Raw genomic sequence first — 19947 nt, 5'->3', positions numbered from 1 at the left:
CTAGAACTACAATTATTAGAAGGACTACCTTGAAAAAAAATGTATAAATATGAAAGAGAAAGTGGATTGGGGTTTTATATTTAGGATCAAAGTAAAAGTCCAATAGAGTCTTATATTAAGGACCGGAGGTAATAACATTTAAGGGGCACTTAACGAAACCAAGTCGTAAATTTAAAAATAATTTTTATATAAACAGAATTTATCTCAGTCAGTATAATATACTTTTAACATTTTTTTACCCAAATGCCCTCACTAAATTGGCAAGGGCTTATTTTGCATAAACTTAACGGGATTACACGTTAATGAATGGGTTATTTAAACATTGTTCAAAGTTTAGCGATTTTTTTAAATAATTTAGGCATTTTTTTAATAAGTTTAGTTAAGTAAAACAATTTTTTCGTCACAATTGTTAAGTAAAATATTTAATACAAACAAATTAATCCATCGCAGCAACCAGGCAACCCGAAGTCCCGAACCGGGCACTCTTGCCTGCTTGAAGTTCCCACACCTTTTTATTTTCGGGCCGCCATTCTCTGCGAGCAGGCGGGTGCGCCCTCTCATGATTTTTGTGTTCTCCTGACCTGAATACGATACTGGACTTAATCACCACCCTACAGCGTTGCAACTTGAATTTTTGCTTGTCTAGCTTTTTCCTTGCGTTCGAACATGGGGAAGAAGAAAGTGAAGGAAAGTGGAGGGAAAGAGCACTGCCCCTCTACTGTTTTTGTCTCGAACTTGCCCTACTCATTCACCAATTCTCAGGTACATGCCTTTCAATTCCCCCTTGTTCGTCTGAAACTCTGAACCGTAGAGTTCGATCAGAATTTGTCTGCTCATGTATATATTTTTGTGAAAACATATCAGTTGGAGGAGACGTTTAGCGAAGTTGGACCAATCAGGCGTTGCTTCATGGTCATGCAGAAGGGTAGGGAGAATGCTAATCTTTGTCCGTGAAATTTTATCTGGGTTATGGTGTTTTAGACGTGTTTGCTATTGTAGTTGAACTTTTCGCACAAAGTGTGTTGCTTTGTGCGAGTAGGAGTTGGAACTCTTTCAGTTCTTCACTCGCTTGAGCAAATTTATTCAACTCTATGTTCATGACTATCAAACGATTAAACTTGGGAGGAGAGGGTGGCCGTGTTTCCACTTTCCTCCCATCGAACAAAGCTTGGGGGCTCTTTTTCTGTATCAAGGTTTTAGCGCCTACTAGAATTTACTGATGGCGGTTAGAAAACCATGCTGCGTTACTTGAACCGTGGAACTGTGATTCATACACGTGTATTTTATTCGATGAAACATGTTGCCATCTATTTTTTTCACTCCAGTATTGAAGTTCTACTGTGCTGGTATTTGTTTGACAGTTAGATTATCAATATACTTATAAGTGCGGTTCTAATGTGCTTCCACATGACATTAAGGAGTTCTTGTTCTCGTCATAATCATAAATTATCAATATGATAAAGGCACGAAATTGCATCAAACAATATTTGCATATATTGTTATTAGATTAGATGTATAATAAGCCTATATGTGTGTAATACTCTAATTCGCATCACTATTAGCTAAAGTTGAGCTAGAATATTTAATTTTTCTTTTTCTTTTTCTTAAATATCTACCCCAGGGTCATCTCAGCATCGTGGTTTTGGTTATGTTCAATTGTAAGTTTATTCTTCCCTGACAAGTCTTTGTATATTTTCATCCTCCTCTTCCTTTCTTATTTTGTTTAGGCTGACCTATCCTTTTCCCTCCTCTTCTGTTGGATACTTGTTTTAGTAGGTTTTGGCACTCTGTTATAAATCTCCTGCCGTCTTGTTTACCAGATTTTAATTTATGACCTGTAGTTTATGTTATATTCTTATAGTTTTTATAAATCATGTCATCAGTTATTCTTTTGCCTTTGATTAATCAGACAGGAGCTTCTATCAAGTTTGAACATTTATATGACAAACATAAATCATGGCAGTGAACTAATATCAGTAAACCTCCATGATCTTGAGATCTGGTTACTGATACAAACTAGATTGTGCTCCACCGTGTGTTGCAGGAAACTACAGGATATATATAGGATATACAGGATATATACATATACAAAGTATTTTCTGAAAACTTCATTCTAGATATGACAGTTGCTTCAATTATGTGAGATCTGTTACTTAAGATAATTGCTGCGCTTTGTGACTGATGTTTCATTGCAGGACACTAACCCTGACTTATCTGGCTATTGAAATGAAGAGTTGAAACTTTTAATTCTTTTGCTTCCCCCTCCCCCCAAGCAATTATTTCTGATCTCTCTCTCTCTCTCTCTCTCTCTCTGTGACACACACATATCAATTGCTGCTATCATCAGCGCTGTCGAGGAAGATGCTAACCGTGCAATTGAGTCGAAGAATGGTTCATCTGTTGGAGGCCGGAAAATTGCAGTAAAGCATGCCATGCCTCGTCCTCCCCGTGAAGCACGACAATCAAAGTCAAACCAAGGTTATTGCTACATTAAATGTAGTTCAGCATACTGCAATGCATATAGACACACTCCTACATACTTCCTGAAAGATGTGCAAATGTGTGAATGTCATCAATATTCTTTTTTTCCTCTGTCTTTTCTGATTCTGACTTTTTTCATGCTATGGCAGAGAATGCTGATGATATCCCAAAGTCAAAAAATGATGACAATGATGGTGGCTTTTCTGGAGTGAAGAAGCCTTCGTCAGTTACTAAGGAAAAAGGTTGATAACATGCTCCTGCACATTTTTCTTAGTTGTGTATTAATTTAGTTATCAATCTTATATATCCCAGTTATTTTCTTGGAGAATTTTCAGTTGTAAATAATGAAAACCATTCAAGGAAGCATAGTGAAGTGAAAAAAGCAGTTCTTTGTAGGGATATAGCAGATGAGGGGGGCTGTTCTGAAAAGCAGAGGTACTTACTATTCCCTCCTTTGTAATTCCATCAAGTTTTCCATTTGGTAAAAAGAATGTTTCATGGTTGTGATTATAATGAAATAAGAGAATTCTTATACAGAGTCCTCTTTTTGGAGGTCCTTTTTTTGCAAAATAGTATTTCATTAATAAAATTTGTGTTTCTTCTTATATAATTTTCATTTTATCTTTGGCAGGGTTGCTAGAACTGTCATATTTGGCGGTCTTATCAATTCGGATATGGCTGAAGTTGTTCACAGCCAAGTACGGGAGATTGGCAGTGTGTGTTCTATAAAGTACCCCCTTCCTAGGGAAGAATTTGAACAGCATGGTAGATATAAATTTTACCCTTTTGGACTAGGATACTCTAGTTTTATAGCTATGCAATCATTTTTAAGTCTAACATTGATTGAAATTGCTAGAGATGGTTTTGGAATTGAATGTTCTCGCCTATATTATCTGAGTATTAATTAACGATAACATTCTTCCAGGTCTCTTGCAAGATGGATGTAAATTGGATGCTTCAGCTGTACTTTACACAAGTGTGAAATCAGCACGAGCTTCTGTTGCGTTGCTGCATCAGAAAGAAATTGGAGGAGGAATTGTCTGGGCACGTCAATTGGGTGGAGAGGTAAAGTAAATGCACGTCTGCTATAAGTTTAGCTAGAAAACCTGTTTTATATTCTTATTTTTATTCAAGAAAAAATCTACATCTGAGGCATAACTCCCACCCCACTGTGTCATCTGAGATGAGTAAATCTGTTTTTGAAATGTGGACCAGCTCACCATCAACCAAGCCAAACCACGCTATTTGCTGGCCATAATTTGCAATTTGGTTTTTGGGGAATACTGATCTTTTATTGGAGTCGTTCAATAATCTATTACATGGTAGAAGTTAGACTTAAGTGTGTGCTGGGCTTTGTTATCTCCTTTTGTATATTTTGTTCTCAATCAGCACAAATGTAGTTTTCCCTCTTTACAAAACGTGTGCATCAACTATTGTTAGTTTCTGAGAAATTTTATGTTACATGTGGACAGGGTTCCAAGACACAGAAATGGAAGCTTATTGTTAGAAATCTTCCGTTCAAGGTTTGATGCCTGGGATTACAGAACTTGATAAACCTTTCCCCCCTTTTTCTTGACTGGAGATCATGACTTCTGACCGGTTGACTAAACATTGGTACAGGCCAAGGAAAATGAAGTAAAAGAAATGTTTTCATCTGCTGGGTTCGTGTGGGATGTATTTATTCCACGCAAGTCTGATACAGGGTATATTCTGAACTCCTGAATTCATCTGTTTCAATGTAATATCGTGTTATATTTTCTTATTCTACCTTTTCCCTTCCCTCTTGCAGACTGTCTAAGGGTTTTGCATTTGTGAAATTCACTTGCAAGCAACATGCAGAAAATGTATGAATTTTGGTCAAGGCTGTATTCTAGAGTATTGGTTTTTTCAATAAATGATGTGATTAAAGCTTTCCTCTTTCTTGCAGGCTATTCAGAAGCTTAATGGATCAAAGCTTGGCAAGCGCCTCATAGCTGTTGATTGGGCTGTTCCAAAGAAGATATATAGCAATGATAAAAATGGTATGCTTGCTTTGGAAAATGGTAGGTTTTGATATTTTGGTGCAATTATTGAACTTGACTGCCACCATCCATATTACTCAAGCAATTTTTATTTTTCTCCTATCATTTTTTTTGATATGTAAAGAGCTGGTATTCTAAAATTGGGGCAATATTATGTATTTGTCCTGACTTGAGCATAAGTATTCTGATTCTTATTTAATAAATCCGTAATACTATATCATTTGGCAATATGAAAGGCATTATCTTTTATCTATGGTTCAAGAAATTCAGATAACTTAAGGTCCTTTATTTTCATTTATCTGCATTAGATACTATTATGCCTCCGTATATTAATGGCACTCACATTTTTCTGGCAAAGTTAACAAGTCTTCCATCTATAGACTTGATAATTTCTTTGAGGTCAAAGTTCAATGTTTCCATTTACAGTCTTTTGAATGTCTACAGTACGTTTTGTTCTCACTGCTAACACTGCAGTGAGGTATAGATATTTTAAGATTTGCTGGCATCAACATATCAGTTTTAACTGATTGTTTGGGTAATTTCTGAACTTTGAAGTAGAATATGCTTATGGAATGCCTGCCATATGATATTCGTTTCCATTCTTGTTCACATTTGCAATTCCAATGTTGGGGCTTTACCTTTGTCTATACCTTTCTTCTTGACCTAGTGATATTGAAAGGGTGAAGTTTATTTGTGCTTGGCTCTATTTTTTTCAACGGAATCTTCATTTCTTCTAATTTGCAAAGATATTGGTTAGCTTTTCCCCCCCTCTAAGACTTGGTTATTGATAGAGCACAATGACGGTGTGTGATCCATGTAGCTGACCAGTTTGTTGTTGTTATTGTTGTATTGGCTAGCTTTTTTACACTAATTAACTTCCTAGTCCTTCTGTTCTATTGTTCTGTACTTGTGTTTTGCCATTTTGTTTCGTTTTCTGATTTGAGGGGTTCTTATTTTTTACACTTTGTACTCTCTTCTCTTTCTTATACATTTTCTTATTTATGAAACAAATCACGAAATGCCAGATGCCATTCTTATTTACTTTGTGCATGGCTATTTGTGTAACACGTCTCTTGTGGTTTTCTCAGGACAACATAAGGTGACAGAGGAAGATGGTAGTAGTTCTGAGGACAATTCAGAGGATGATGTTGAGGATACAGGCAAACAGGACCATCAAGGAGATGATACTGATCGAAATGACTGCAGCTCCTCCCAGGAAGAAGATGTGCCAGCTGAAGTTAACTTTGATAAGGAAGCAGAGATTGCCAAAAAGGTTCTTAAGAACCTAATGACATGCTCCACCAAAGGAACATCCGCAAATGATGATTCTATGTTTCCCAAGAAAAACAAGGAATCAAAATCCAATAAAAACATTAATGAGGCAGATAAAAAGTCATCCAAGGAGTTAGAAAAGGTTACAGATGTTTTTGAGCCTGAAATATTGGGCAAAAGCGAGATCTCTAATCCTAAGCAAACAGAAGAAGATTTGCAGAGAACAGTTTTCATAAGTAACCTTCCCTTTGACTGTGCTAATGAAGAAGTGAAACAACGATTCTCTGGATTTGGGGAAGTGGAAGACTTTAAAGCAGTCCTCCACCAGGTGACCAAGTATGTCCTGAATCATATTCTTCTCATGTGTTCTGGTTTTTATTGTTTATTCATGCCTTGCTGTTGCTCAACGCAGACGGCCAAGAGGAACTGGTTTTCTCAAGTTTAAAACTGCAGATGCAGCTGATGCTGCAGTTTCAACTGCTAACGCTGCTTCTGGCTTGGGTATTCTTCTCAAAGGTAGGCCATTAAAAGTTTTTAGGGCTTTAGATAAGAAGTCGGCTCGTGATAAGGAACTAAAGAAGGCCCAAGATGACAATCATGACCACCGCAATCTCTACCTGGCAAAGGTTTGTCTTCTTGATTCCCTTGCATGGCTGGTTGTGAAAGTGATATGCAACTAGGGCTAACTTTTGTCTTCTACCAAATGGTAATAGGAAGGACTCATTCTTGAAGGAACTCCAGCTGCTGAAGGGGTTTCAGCCAGTGATATGTTAAAACGCCAGGAGTGAGTGTTTAGCTGGATTGCAATGCAAATGGCAATACAATTATCTAGAAAACAAATATAATCCTTTACATGCTATTCGTAATCGTTCTTTTATGCCTTTGATCTTCCTTCTGATGGCCACTCTAAAGACGCCGTCAGGAGCATCAGTTAATTACCACAATTCCTCTGGCAGGTTCTCAGTGCTCTTAACATTAATTTTTGAAACCTGTAGGTTGGAAAGAAAAAAGGCAACAAAGCTACAATCGCCAAATTTCCATGTTTCAAGGACTAGACTTGTTATTTACAACTTACCAAAGTCGATGACTGAAAAAGAGCTCAAGAAGCGTTGCGTTGATGCAGTTACCTCTAGAGCCACCAAGCAAAAGCCTCAAATTCGGCAGGTTGGTTAAGTAGGTCATGACTTGAAGGCATTCTGTGTTGTGTCTCTTAAATGTCAAGGATCATCATCATTTATTGTGCTACGTTCCATACGCAGATAAAGTTCTTGAAGGATGTGAAGAAAGGAAAGGTTGTTACAAAACATCATTCACGTGGAGTTGCCTTTGTTGAATTTTCAGAGCATCAACATGCCCTTGTGGCTTTACGAGTTCTGAATAATAATCCAGGTAAATTCTTTTGCTGATAGCTGTAGGGTAGGACTATATGGTGTTTTATTTCCTGTTTAATCTAATGATATCTTGGTTGACCTTTAAGAAACTTTTGGTCCTGAACATCGGCCAATTGTGGAGTTTGCTGTTGATAATGTTCAAACAATTAAACTTCGGAAAGCAAAGCTACAGTTTCAGCAGCAGGCTGCTGCTCACGGTGACAGCAACGTTGAGGAAAATGAGGAACCCGACGTTTCAGGTTTCCATACCAATCGAAAGGATAGAAAACGAAAATCACAGGATCATGACAAACCGGTGAAGGATTCAGTGCTCGATAAAGAAGGTGAACCAGCAAGTATATTGCCAAATCAAAGTGCCACGGGTGCACGCAATGCCAAAAGACAGAAAGGCAACCGTAAAAGTAAAAAGGCAGAAGGGTCATCGTCACATAAAGAAAATTCAGAAACCTTGTCCAAGAAGCCAAATGTTTACCAAGATGACCAGAATCATGGTGGCAGGACGTCAAACACTGTTACTGCCTCCTCCAAAACAATCAACGGTAAAAAGGAAGGTCATGGATTGAAGAAGAGGAGGACTCAGAATCAAGCAGAAGCTGGGGAAAATGTACCAAGAAAACGATCAAAAAAGAATAAAGAGCCTGTAGGGAAAGACGTGGTGGATAAGCTTGACATGCTTATACAGCAATACAGATCGAAGTTCTCACAGCAGGGTTCACAAGGGAATGATGGGGAGAGAAAACCTTCCAAACAGCTAAGAAAATGGTTTGAACCATAAATAATGTGGGCAGGCTACTGAACACTGGCTTCTGTACCGCTAAGAATTTTGTCGCTGCCAGGTTTTTACCACCTTTGTAGCAATGTAATTTTTGAGATGATTTTTTTTTTTTAATGTTTTAAAGAAAGCACAGTGTGGGGGTTGTTTTGCTCTTGCGCATTTTCGTTTATTTAATTTGACAGGATAAATTGAGAAAGTGGCGATCAACAGTTGTGTTATAGATCAACCTCCTCCCAGCCGGCAAGAGGAGGCTGATGGTTGATAGAGGCGACTTGGTTCATAAATCAAACAATAGTCGTTTAATTTTGCGATTTTATCTCGATGCTTACGTGTTTGCTGCTCTCATTTGTAAATCACTTTTTAAGCATTCTTGTGAAGTGTTTTTTTTTTTTTTTTAATTTGGCCTGAAGCATTCTTGTGAAGCGTTCGCCCTTTGGGAATTGCCTGAACTTGCTAGAAACTTCGACGATCCTGATTTGCGGAAAGCAGGTTGTGCCATGGGCACAACGAAATCCGCCAACGCAAGGTTGAGACGGTCGCCAATTTTCGTCCATTCTATCCATTGTACGTAAAAGCCCCCGTATTTTGAGATAATAACGGAACTACCCTCACCTTCATCTTCACCGTTCATGGATCTTCCGTGTACTGAAAGTCAAGAAACACTGTCGTTCATAACGACCTGGATGTAAAAGTTGATTGAGCTCCGCGAAGCACCAAAACTCAAAAAGGTAAGTACCAGAAAATTTTTGCTAATTATTAATTAACATTTTTAAAAGGAAAAAATTATTTTTTTTCTCTTTTTCGTCTTCCATCTCTCCATTGTAGTGACCCTCCATGGCTAAACCAAAGGCTCCCAGACGAACCCTAGAGTCATACACAGTCAAACACATAAGCAAAACCGTTAGAGGTATATACTTTCTCTTACTTTTTTGAGCTTCTTTGTTCCTGTTGCAATTTTCTTGGGAAAATTTATTTGTTTGATCGTTTTTCCCCCTCCTCCATTCCTTGCATTCACTCCTTATATGCGCTCTCTTTCCACTGTTCTCAGCTGGCGACTGCGTTCTTATGCGGCCCTCCGAGCCGTCGAAACCGTCGTATGTGGCTAGGATCGAGCGGATCGAGGCCGACTCTCGAGGCGCCAACGTTAAGGTTCACGTCCGTTGGTATTATCGGCCGGAGGAGTCTATCGGTGGCCGTCGCCAGTTCCACGGTTCTAAAGAGGTTTTCCTCTCTGATCACTTTGATGTTCAGAGCGCCGACACGATCGAAGGCAAGTGCACGGTTCACAGTTTTAAGGGCTACACGAAGCTCGATGCTGTCGGAAATGACGATTTCTTCTGCCGTTTCGAATATAATTCCGCCACCGGAGCATTCAATCCAGATAGAGTCGCCGTGTATGTTAATTCATTGCATTTTTATTGCGCTTTTTACCGGACTACGATGCTGTTATAGCTAGATAATGTCTGTATATGCTAGCTTCTGCTACGCTGAATGCGAATATTAAGTTAATGTGTTCGTGTTGTCCTTGAATTCTCTGTTCGTTGATTAGGAAGCTACTAAAATGTTGTTTGATGTTCGCTATCTATCTAGTTGAGCTGCGTTAGTTAGAGTTTCTGCATGTAGCTATCAATTGCGTTTAGTGGTGATCGAGTTCAGGACCATAAATTGGTCGCACACGGTTACTGGTGAGGTCACATGCCTGCTCAAGTCAGTAGTCATGTTTATTTCTTACTAATGATCTTGTAACTTTTATTTGCTTCTTTGATTGGGACATTGGAAGTGGCACCATCATCTTACAATCGAGGAGTTTTACAATGTGGTCTTCATGTTTTATATTCTCATTGCAGGTATTGTAAATGTGAGATGCCTTACAATCCTGATGACCTAATGGTTCAATGTGAAGGCTGTAGTGATTGGTAAGTTAGACGTGTAAAGTGATACTAGCTCTATCCCATTATTTTACTCTGTTATTGTTGTTTTTAGGTTCCATGTTTATGTTGGTTTGATTATTATGGCTTAGTTCTGAAGATCTTTTCATCTTCGGGATAGATTTTAATAAATCATCAGCCTTCAATTTATTTCTTATCTTCTAGGTGCATATGAGGGGAACAGGTTATTTTAGTAAGCTTTAAGTACAGACCTTTTTTTTTTTGTGGTTTAAGAATTTTCCGTTCTTAAAACATTAGACCATCCATTCAACTACCGTTTGAGTGCTCTGTGTAGCATTGTGAATTCTAGGATTTTTTAAGCAGCTGGTATGTCATGGTCATACGTCAATAATGTATTGTTGTTCTGGCTCATTTCCTTCTCACATTTTCTGCGGACCTTGACTCATTCTCTTCTAACCTACCTCTTTTCCTTTTTCATGCTGGTGCATTTGTGTGCGTGTACTTCTATATGTGCATCGGTGTTTGCATGCATTTGAATGTCATGCTGATTTGGATTATTAGCATGTCAAATGTAATTTTATGAACCAAGTTTCTTATGATTGTGTATACTAGGGTTTATACAGGACCATGGAACTAAAGTTTACCTGAAACCTAAAGAAACCAATATTTTTAAGACTTTCATGTTGTTTGGTTTTTGGTGCTGTCGTGTGCATCAGTATGGGAACTGGAAACTTACATGTTTGTGGTGTCAAGCTAAGCAGTAATGAAGTCTAGTCTTCTGATTCAGTGAGTCAATTGGGAAATCTTCAAATCAGTGTCTAGATTATTCAATAGAGGATATATATTTGGTGCAATGAATATGCTGAAGTGAAATATAAATGGTGTAGATCTGCACATCGAGTAAATGAACCCCCCCCCCCGCCCAACGTAGGCTATTCTCATTTTATGCATTTATTGTATTTCTTTGGCATGGCATCTCTTTTCCTGATCTGGTATTTTTCTCTCTCTCTTCTTTTTTTTTAAAATTTAATTCTTTCCTTATTTTGGTTATTCAAAACGTATGTTTTGCAATTACTTAAAAACAAAGTTAATGCAATTCTTTAGAAAATTTAATGGATTCTTTATGTGAATGGACTGAGAAGATTGATCTTGGGATTGATTGTGTTTGTTAGTCTGAATGTGTGGAGTTTGCCATGTTCGCATACTTTTTTAGATGTTTTGAATGCAAAACATAGCTAGGCTAGTATGGTGTGGGATATTAGACTTGGTTTAAATGCTGTCTTCAGCAAAATATTTTTGATCCAGGTTTCATCCTGCTTGTATAGACATGACTGTGGAGGAAGCCAAACGACTTGACCACTTCTTCTGTGAAAGTTGTTCTGCGGAAGATCAAAATAAGTTGCCAAATCCTCATGCTGCGAGACACTCAGATACAAAGGTATTCTTATTCTTAGGTGGTATCATTAGGTAATTGATAGTCTCTGTCGAGCTCTTAATCTTAATTGACTTCCACATGCATGGAAAAGCAAATAAATGACATCTTCATCTGTTGTCAATCTGTTTATCTATTTATATTCCCCCTGCTTCTTCATTGCTCTTGGTATGCTAGGCTGATAATTAATATTTCTCAAGTTTGAAATCCTTCGTCTCATTTTGACATCTCAAAATGCACCTCTTTGCTTTTGTATTTTTACAAATTATTAATAGCCTATATGATGCTTGTAAATTTTCTGCTGGTGAATAGTGGCAAACCAGCATGATAGGAACGTCCGAACCTGTTCAACGAATTCTCAGAGGAAACTCGGGTCTTATTACGGACAGTAGGGATAGGAAACACTGGTTTACTAAGGTTCATGTTTTTTTCTGGACGGGCAGGTGGATACAAAACGCCGTCGACGGTGATAGTACATAAGGAGGATAGAATGAGATAGTTCAACGATGGGGGACTGGGAACCTTGCGTTTCTGATCCTGGGTAGGCACCACCAAACAAACACGGAGGCAATGTTTTCTGCAGTAAGCTGTAACCTTTCTACTTTGACAGAGAGACCCGTTTGGAAATATGTTTGTCGTGTCTATTTGGTTTGAAGACTTGTCCTGTTTACTTTGAAAGTCGAGGATGTGTTTGCTTGTTTGTAATTATCTACTGTAGATTCCTTCTCCTCTCTTCCCGTCCTTGTTCATACTAGGACTTCTGTAAAGTTTATTGACCTATTTATGAGCAGCGCAGGACCTTTTTTTTTCTTTTTATTTAAATTAAAGCTTTGTACAAGAGATTGTGGAGCTGACTTTATTTTTTTGGGAAATTTACAATGCAAAATCATGATTGAAGATTTTAAAATTAAATTTTTAATTCGAAGCTTTTGATTTGAAATTTTCAGAATACTGTTAGAATTTGAAGTATTCGTTGTGGAATTTTTCTGAAGGAGAACCAGAATTTTAAATTGTTATTTTTCATTAATTCTTTGCGGAAATTTTAGATCACACTATGGGGTTTCTATCTTCGCTTTATGCAAATGATTCAGATATGAAATCCGAAAGTACTTATATAACATTGAAAGAAAAATGCAGCGGTGAGTTTTAGTTCACGCCAAAAGGGTGCTATTAGCTTGGTGTTTCCATTTTCGCTCTATGCAGAGAATTCAGATATGAACTTCGAAACTACTTCTAATGACATTTGAAAAATGCTTGGCAAAAATAAAAATGCAGCGGTGAGTTTATTATTATTACCCAAGTTGTTGTTTACCTCCCAATACTGTCAATGTTGAATCATTGTCATTTTGTGTTTGCTCAAAATAATTTTGAAAAAATTGCACCAAAAATATCTCTAGTCCTAATGACAAGTGAAGAATTTTCATTTTCTATTTTAAAATTTATCATTAGAAGCTGTTCCTTATTATTGAAACTTAATAGTAATATGCTCTTAATTCTCCCCTCCTTTTTTCAAGTGGGGCGTTTCGACCCAAACAAAATTGACAGAAGCATCCTAGTTACAAAGATGCGCCTCCTAGGGATGGTTTTGAAACCATGCTCACCAAGTGTGGATACGCATCCCCGGTCATATTTTGCTATAGAACATTTTCCACCTGTTTTCCGTAGCGAGGAAAGAAGACAAAAGACAATGCTGTAAACCCAAGAATCTCAAACAAAAGAATACAGAAGGCTAGAAAAGATGAGGTGAAACGGGAAAAAATGGGGATGTTAACAAAACTATTTTCGCAAATATTAAGCTATTTTAAAGTACTGTTGTTATTGATTATGGTCTAGATCTGTCCTTGCCCTCTTCCATACGATAACTGTGCCATAAAAATCAGATGAAGCCAGCAAGTTTTCTCCATAGTTCCAGGCAATACCAATGACAGGAAAGCGATGACCCTGCACAAGGCGAATTTTTGTCATTTTGAGAACAATTATACCATCAACAACTTAAATGATCTAATAAGATGAACCTGTAGCTTGTTTACGCATGTATGCCTCGGTCGTGTTAAATCATAGAAATAGACATTTGAGTCCTCACTCCCAGCAACTTCTCATGGCAAAAAAGGATGATGTCAGAAATATAGCCATTTTGACAAATCCATAGAAATATCAACACAATGACAACTAGAAATACTTGCCATTGCCAAAAGAAACAAAATCCATGGGCTGTTTAGCTCAACACTTAGCTGAATATCTAGTTATTGATTTGAAGGCAGTATTGTTTCTCTTTATTTGATAATGCAGAATAACAGTCAACAGAAACGAAAAAAGGTTCTACGCCACTAGCGTGACAGATTAAAAAAATTGTAATAACTAAGGCACAATATACGCATAATTTTACAAAAAGCAGCTTCACCAGAAATCATTCAAGAAGATGAAGAGAAAGAAGTGAAAAAATAAAGCAAATTCATACAGACGTACCAATGAATTCTCCTTTCTCAAGAGAAAGAAGAGGACAAAATGAAGCTTGAATGTTGTGGATACGTGGAGCTAATTTCAGCGAGCAGCGAAGAGTTAAATAACCTTTTACCTCCAAAGCCACGCTATAACATGTAAACTTCTAGTAAGTGCTTCAAAACAAAAAACAACGAAGTCAACCCAATGAATTTAGTGGCTAAGGGCAAAGTATGGTTAAACCTGAAGAAAGACAGATTTCCGTCCTGAGCACATGCAAGCAACACTGGTCCTCCAGCCAGAAGAGAGAAACTTCTATACTGCACGGTCGTGACGGGCGATTTGTGCCAAGTGCCACTCCGATGACGATGAGATCGGGATAAGACCCCAGTGTGGGAGTTCATAGTTACTGAGTATACGCAGCCCTGAATCCACAGGCCAGTAGATGAAAAAAAAATAGAGATTAAACCGACTAGTAGGAATATAAACTTGCATGTATATAGCTGCTCACCTGTCCATCCCCACAAAATATCAGATTTCCTGTATGATCATGGTCCATGGAGGTAACTTCACTGTCAAATACTGTTTTATTAATTATCCTTCCCGTACTGAAATTGAACACCTGGCAAATAAATATTTGAAGAAAAATGAATTAGTACAATATTAACACGTGGCACATAAATTAATTTTAAGAAAAATGAATTAGTATAATACTTCATCAAACTGGTAAGATCACTAAAAATGGGAAAACTTGGTAGCTTTTTTTTTTTTGGGGGGGGGGGTTGTTGGTTGCACGTAGGGAGGGAGAGCGGGAGAGTTGTATGTGCAATAGTAAACAATAATATTCATAGGGTAGGGTAAGATGATGGGAGCAATGCAGTACATGATCCAGTCAACTGTCATTGTATTACTCATATTCCAGTGGCCAAAGCAACATTATCTTCCTCGCCACCTCTTTAAGTGTGTCATTGTAATTATACCCCACAGTTGACTCAATCACAAGGTTATAGAAATACATAGAATCAGGATTGTGTTCAAAAAATATAAAAAGAAGCCAAGGCACCAGTGTATTTTTTCAGCAAATTGTCTCCAAATAACATTTCAAGGAAAGCGTATGCATGAGAGTAGATTAAAACATAGCATAGTTCCTGTTTTCAGTAAAGACCAATCTTTGTACTTAACCAAGCACAACAATCATTTGCTCTGCATTTTATGAATATATAGCAAATCCTACTGTGCCATGATTCAATGACATCAGATCTTACAGATAAAAGATGGAAATGACAAAGATCAACATGATTCAGTAAAAGAATTGTAGTAAAGGTACTGTAAGATATATTACTGTACTTCTTCAACAGCAGGAAAAAGTGAAAAGTGATTACATTGATTTCTTTGTTTGCATTGCCAACTGAAAGAAAGTTGTTATTTACCTGCACCACATAAAAAACTCAGCCTCAAGTAGCAACCATAGATAAAAGAAAAGAAAAAAAGTATTGCAAAAGATATGTAAGTGCATGCTAAACCATCAAAATAGTCCCACTGCATTTTGAGGCAGTCAACACTTCTTTAACAGGGACCATAATGCAGACGTTTAGGTAGTCAATACTTCCTCCAAACAATATCCCAGTAAACATATTCGTCCCTTGTCAAACTATTAGATGAGAGATTTAAAATCACCAATAAAAGATATCCTTGTCCACAGTAAGGCTTAGGCTTTCCACTTTTTTCAAGTTCATTTGGAATGGAGAATGATTTGAGGACACAATACCATAATATCTAGCATCCTCAAGTTCTTTTCCAAACTAAGGAGAGAGAGAATTTTGCTCCACCATAAAAAAGTGACCACACTGTCCTCTCCATAGAGCTTAGAAGAATAGCATTCCCTTACACACACATATATGCACACACATGTAAGTTGCACTTACAGGATGAAAACGAATACACAATTGAGAAGAAACTCCATATATCACCCGTATGCAAATTCCTTTAGCTATCTCCCATACTCTTACAGTTTTATCCAATGAAGATGATGCAATATACTGATTGTTTGATGAAAAATCAAAATCTGAAAATAAGCCAGCATTAGAAGAGAGCATTGGTAAAATATTTTTATGATAAAAGTTAACATCAGAAGCAGAATATCAAAATTGGGCAATCTAATACTCTAAAGGCTTTAGCATACTGTGGATTGCGTAACACAAAACAATGTGACGATACAATATGCTTAATACTGGTAGCCTACTGTAGCCACACTGTAATGTTATTAACTCATACATTCCTAAAATTCTGATTGGCAGGCATGTAACTTTCTTTTTTCAAGGATGGTAACTCTTCAGTAATATGAAAAACAGAAAGAATGGATGAGACCTAGCAAACAATATACTGCAGATTAACTCTAGTAATGTGTCCTGATAAAAATTAATGCATTGGGTGATAATGTCATATATCTTGTGTAGGATATAAGCAAAGACCACAGAATCAATACCAGTCTATCCAACCTGTAACATCTTTGGAATGACCATGTAATTGTTTGAGGATTGAGGGTTCCTCAGAGACAGTGCATACGGTCAAGGTACCATCTGATGCCCCATAAGCAAGAAGATCAGATCTCATGTGCCCAAACTTCAAAACGGTAACTACACATTTAATATTGAATGATTACTTTCAAGGAAAAAAAGACTTCTGGATCAGTAACAGTTACATGGGAGTGGAAAGTCTGTAGTACCAGAGGCTTTGCTTTGATCAAAGACGCAATGCATTCCTACAAAAGAATAGGCAGGCTCAACACCTCTCTGACGTGGACGATCATTATCACCTAAACTTGAGCCAAAACTTGTTCTGTGACTAGATAGTGGATTGGCACTTTGTAGATCCTACAATGGAAGAAAATACACTGAATTGACACATGGCGCAGGGAAAGAATAAATAATCAAGCAAATTAAGCCAGCATTCACTGCATATGAGCAAAGTTGTAAGAGCACCTATTTAAGAAATTCAACCAGGCTCCATTTTTACCGCATTCCTTAAAAGCAAAAACACAAAATCTCCAATAATAAACAATTTTCGTGTAAAACATTGTTATTATACCATTACACCCTTGTTTTATGCGCAATTTTGAAAACAGAAAGTTCACATGAATTTACCAAGATCTAGGAAGCTGACGTCTTTAAGATAAAAAATACTTCAACTTTTGCACTTCTATTTTCAGCAAAGGGCATGTTTGCAAAACAGAGTCATACGTTTTATATCATATAAGGTTACATGTAAGTTACATTTGGTTTATAGGCTTAGCTGATGATAGAATAGTCATCTTCAACTCTGCGTTTTGTCTCACGATCTTCTGATTTTTGGTTTTTTGGTTTCAACACTCTTTTGTGAAATAACTCAGTTGCTATTTATTGCTTGATTTAATATACTAACAACCTTAATTTCTTTTTTTTTTTTTTTGTGGGATATAAAAAAATGACCATTCACTCAAATCTTAATTTCTTGAACAAATAATACACCCTACTCTACAATTTCCGTTCTAATGAATCCAGTCTTTATTTTTCTGTTTTCCTATAATATCTAATTTATTAACATAATGCTAGGTTTGATACTTCTCCAATTCTCTCATTCTTGATAGAACAAATACCCAAACTAGCCAAGGGAGCCTAATGTGTTGCATGCCTCGTGGCCCAGCCAAAGTGTGGGCTGCACATCATTAAAGACAGCATGCTCAAACCAGGCCAACAACATATGGCCTTGCAACTACATTATTCATGAGTGTGTTTTGAATGATTATGATCTCCTACTGAGATATGAATGTAACACTCCGATAACAACACAAGGGCTCTATTTTAAATTTAATTGAATCAATGAATCTGTTCAGAATTTTATCAGACACAGCATGCCGCAATATGGCATTGAGATGGCCTGCGCAAGTCTCATTCCCCATCAAGTGTAGAGAAATGCGCAAACAAAAAGGTAGGGAAACATTTCTCAGTTTCCCCCTAAGAAATGATTTATGCATGGCAATATGTATCATAGTGCAAAAGGCACAATAATCTAGGAAGAAAATTGACATGAAACCACACATACCCGAACAGAACTCAAGCTGTCCACCTCAGACCAACGGGAGTGTGGACTAGGAGGTAGAATCCAGCGGCCACTGATGCATCAACCAGTAAATTATCCTGACGTCAGAATTATATGGAAAAATAAATTTAAACTAGCACACACAAATGAGAAAGCTGCATCATCATAAAATTCAGACAAGTTTTGACCAAAGTTGTTGCTAGAACTAAAACAAACAGAAAGATATAGATGACAAGAAATACGGGAAAGGATGAATACCAGAAGATGGTGACAAGGGAAAAAAGTTATGGGAAAGAATATTTTCTTACATAAGATGTCTTTTATTAGAAGGAAGCAAAGTTAAATGTTGAAGGGTAACGTATTTTCCGCAAATAGTCTAAAGTAAAAGAGAAGGGAAACAAAGCAAAGGATGCGTCAACTCAAAAGAGATCCCTAGTTTCTTTGCAAGTGGAAAAAAAAAAAAAACAAAGAAAATCAATTTTGTTTATCATCTTGCAATAAATGCACAAATTGAACATATTAAATGCTCAGTAAGTTCAGCAACCTGTTTCCAGGAGTGGCTTGGAGGCTAGGGGCTTGTGAACTTTCCCAATCCCTTGGCCTAGATATGTAATTACGGTAGGCCACATAACCTTTCTGGTTGCTTCTCCAGTCCTTCAACAGAAATACGTGAATAAGTTTACGCATAAAGCTCAGCAGATTAGTGAAAAGAAAAAAGAAAATGAAAATGAACCATGTCGCCCCGAAGAAGGCCAAATAGAAGATGTAGATCTTGCTTTAGCAGTTAACAGAGTAAATTTCGTATCATCAATAATTTCAAAACAATGCCAAGCAGAAAATATATACATTAAAAGCAGGAACAGGGAAAACTACGATCGATTCAAAAAAAAAAGAAGAATAAATAAACAAGCTATGATCCCTAATGAGCTAAATTTTGAAATGCTAATACATTTAGTTAATTAGGAGAATGTCGAGATTTCTACTGCTACTAGCTAGTAGCGCTCTCCTGAATCTTAGTATTCCAATTTTGATTCATTCAATAGATCCACATACCAACAAATGCGGATCCAAAACATAGATACTAGTAAACAAAATACAATTCTGAAACTATCCAAGCTCGAAAACAGTGAAGGTCGAAACATACTATACGGCGGACAACGCCGGCCACAGCCTTCCGGTGAAGAAGAAGGCGCCGAATGCCGATGTACTGAGCATCAGCGTCAGAGGTCACGGGCTGAAAAACGCAGCAGAATAGCTCTGGATCTGTATAAATCTTCTTCTTCTTCTCATCTTCACCGCTCTGTTGCGCCATTCTATGAAGTCTTCATCGGAGGACGCTGGCCAAGCCTAGAACCTCCCTCCAAGTGATCGATGGAGAAATCGAAGCACCAAAAAAAAAAAAAAAACGACAAGGAAATTAGATTGAAAGAGAAAATGGAAATGCGGATTCTGTTCGTATAATCGTATTTAATCACAAAGCTGGAGAATGACTAATAACTACGTCATTTCACTTGGGGGCAGGGCATGGCCAATCCCGACGGGTAATGTTACGACTTACGATTGACATTTCATTTTGGGTCAGCCAGTTGACATTTTGATATCCCGCCGCGTTTCCAAGTGAGGTTCTGCTTTTGGGCCACTATTTTGGGCTAAGTATTGCATTTGGGATTAGCCCCAACTATTTTCAAACGAAAATGATAAATCTACCAACGGGGTTGGTCTAAGTGGTAAGTGGTTTGGTACCGCTTAAGCGAAGTCTTGAGTTCGAACCTCAGTGTATACAGAAATCTCCGTTGGGAGACTCACCCACCACAGCCAGGTGCGCGACGCGGGTCGAATCCAGATATAGTCGGAGCAAAGCTCCGGTGAATTGGGTGGGCAACCAAAAAAAAGAAAAGAAAATGATAAATCTGATGTTCTGGAAATTTATCATTTATATATGTTCATAGTACTATTAAAAACTCTAGCAAGCCTCGTTATTTATACTACCTCCGGTCCTTAATAGCTATTTACAGAGTTTTATGGTTTTTTTGTCATAAACTAACAATTTAAATTAAATATCTTACAATTATTGTTATTTTTTAAAACTTACCATGGGTTGGATAGAAAGAACCTAATTTCTTCAAATAAGGTACAAAATTTGAACATTATGAATTAGAACACATTAAAA

The 19947-nt window shown here is 37.3% G+C and overlaps 3 protein-coding genes across 7 annotated transcripts; 2 read left to right on the top strand and 1 right to left on the bottom strand.

Annotated features, from left to right (window-relative positions):
* The first annotated feature begins 550 nt into the window (after positions 1-550).
* On the top strand, positions 551-8262 carry LOC114723606 (RNA-binding protein 28). 3 transcript variants are annotated; one of them, XM_028909800.1, is made up of 18 exons: positions 551-762; positions 865-925; positions 1622-1658; positions 2348-2478; positions 2631-2723; positions 2817-2916; positions 3113-3246; positions 3407-3546; positions 3954-4004; positions 4102-4184; positions 4271-4325; positions 4409-4523; positions 5591-6110; positions 6187-6400; positions 6488-6558; positions 6770-6938; positions 7034-7163; positions 7252-8262. In XM_028909800.1, the coding sequence occupies exons 1-18, from the start codon at positions 667-669 to the stop codon at positions 7938-7940; spliced, it is 2889 nt and encodes a 962-aa protein (XP_028765633.1). In that variant the 5' UTR covers positions 551-666; the 3' UTR covers positions 7941-8262. The 3 variants fall into 3 exon arrangements, with proteins under 3 accessions (XP_028765633.1, XP_028765634.1, XP_028765632.1); XM_028909801.1 differs by having other exon boundaries at positions 2628-2723; positions 4409-4502; XM_028909799.1 differs by having other exon boundaries at positions 2628-2723.
* Positions 8263-8414: 152 nt separating this feature from the next.
* LOC114723607 (chromatin remodeling protein SHL) lies at positions 8415-12155 on the top strand. Of its 3 annotated transcripts, XM_028909804.1 has the most exons (6): positions 8415-8668; positions 8766-8847; positions 8989-9334; positions 9788-9856; positions 11135-11267; positions 11574-12155. In XM_028909804.1, the coding sequence occupies exons 2-6, from the start codon at positions 8775-8777 to the stop codon at positions 11739-11741; spliced, it is 789 nt and encodes a 262-aa protein (XP_028765637.1). In that variant the 5' UTR covers positions 8415-8668; positions 8766-8774; the 3' UTR covers positions 11742-12155. The 3 variants fall into 3 exon arrangements, with proteins under 3 accessions (XP_028765637.1, XP_028765638.1, XP_028765635.1); XM_028909805.1 differs by lacking the exon at positions 8415-8668 and having other exon boundaries at positions 8740-8847; positions 11705-12155; XM_028909802.1 differs by lacking the exon at positions 8415-8668 and having other exon boundaries at positions 8740-8847.
* Positions 12156-12841: 686 nt separating this feature from the next.
* Positions 12842-19197, bottom strand: LOC114723586 (WD repeat-containing protein 13). Its single transcript, XM_028909780.1, has 12 exons — positions 18922-19197; positions 18322-18431; positions 17781-17850; positions 16426-16573; positions 16199-16336; positions 15626-15765; positions 15083-15130; positions 14212-14322; positions 13944-14125; positions 13728-13849; positions 13277-13353; positions 12842-13202 (listed from the first exon to the last, which is right to left on the bottom strand). Exons 1-12 carry the CDS (start codon positions 19087-19089, stop codon positions 13077-13079), a joined length of 1440 nt encoding a protein of 479 aa, XP_028765613.1. The 5' UTR covers positions 19090-19197; the 3' UTR covers positions 12842-13076.
* Positions 19198-19947: the final 750 nt, after the last annotated feature.

Source organism: Neltuma alba, unplaced genomic scaffold (genome assembly GCF_004799145.2).
Source record: "Neltuma alba isolate B1F8T4 unplaced genomic scaffold, ASM479914v2 tig00012148_pilon, whole genome shotgun sequence".
NCBI lineage: Eukaryota > Viridiplantae > Streptophyta > Magnoliopsida > Fabales > Fabaceae > Neltuma > Neltuma alba.
Note: the sequence above shows the minus strand (reverse complement) of the source record. Positions and strands in the feature narration are given on the sequence as shown.

Coding starts and splice junctions, on each gene's coding strand:
- LOC114723607 (XM_028909804.1), top strand. CDS start 8,775: ATGGCTAAACCAAAGGCTCCCAGACGAACCCTAGAGTCATACACAGTC. Junction 9,335..9,787: donor AATCCAGATAGAGTCGCCGT/GTATGTTAATTC, acceptor TTCTCATTGCAG/GTATTGTAAATGTGAGATGC. Junction 11,268..11,573: donor CGAGACACTCAGATACAAAG/GTATTCTTATTC, acceptor GCTGGTGAATAG/TGGCAAACCAGCATGATAGG.
- LOC114723586 (XM_028909780.1), bottom strand. CDS start 19,089: ATGGCGCAACAGAGCGGTGAAGATGAGAAGAAGAAGAAGATTTATACA. Junction 13,850..13,943: donor GGAAATCTGTCTTTCTTCAG/GTTTAACCATAC, acceptor TACATGTTATAG/CGTGGCTTTGGAGGTAAAAG. Junction 13,203..13,276: donor CATGCGTAAACAAGCTACAG/GTTCATCTTATT, acceptor CGCCTTGTGCAG/GGTCATCGCTTTCCTGTCAT.
- LOC114723606 (XM_028909799.1), top strand. CDS start 667: ATGGGGAAGAAGAAAGTGAAGGAAAGTGGAGGGAAAGAGCACTGCCCC. Junction 3,247..3,406: donor GGAAGAATTTGAACAGCATG/GTAGATATAAAT, acceptor ACATTCTTCCAG/GTCTCTTGCAAGATGGATGT. Junction 6,111..6,186: donor GTCCTCCACCAGGTGACCAA/GTATGTCCTGAA, acceptor TGCTCAACGCAG/ACGGCCAAGAGGAACTGGTT.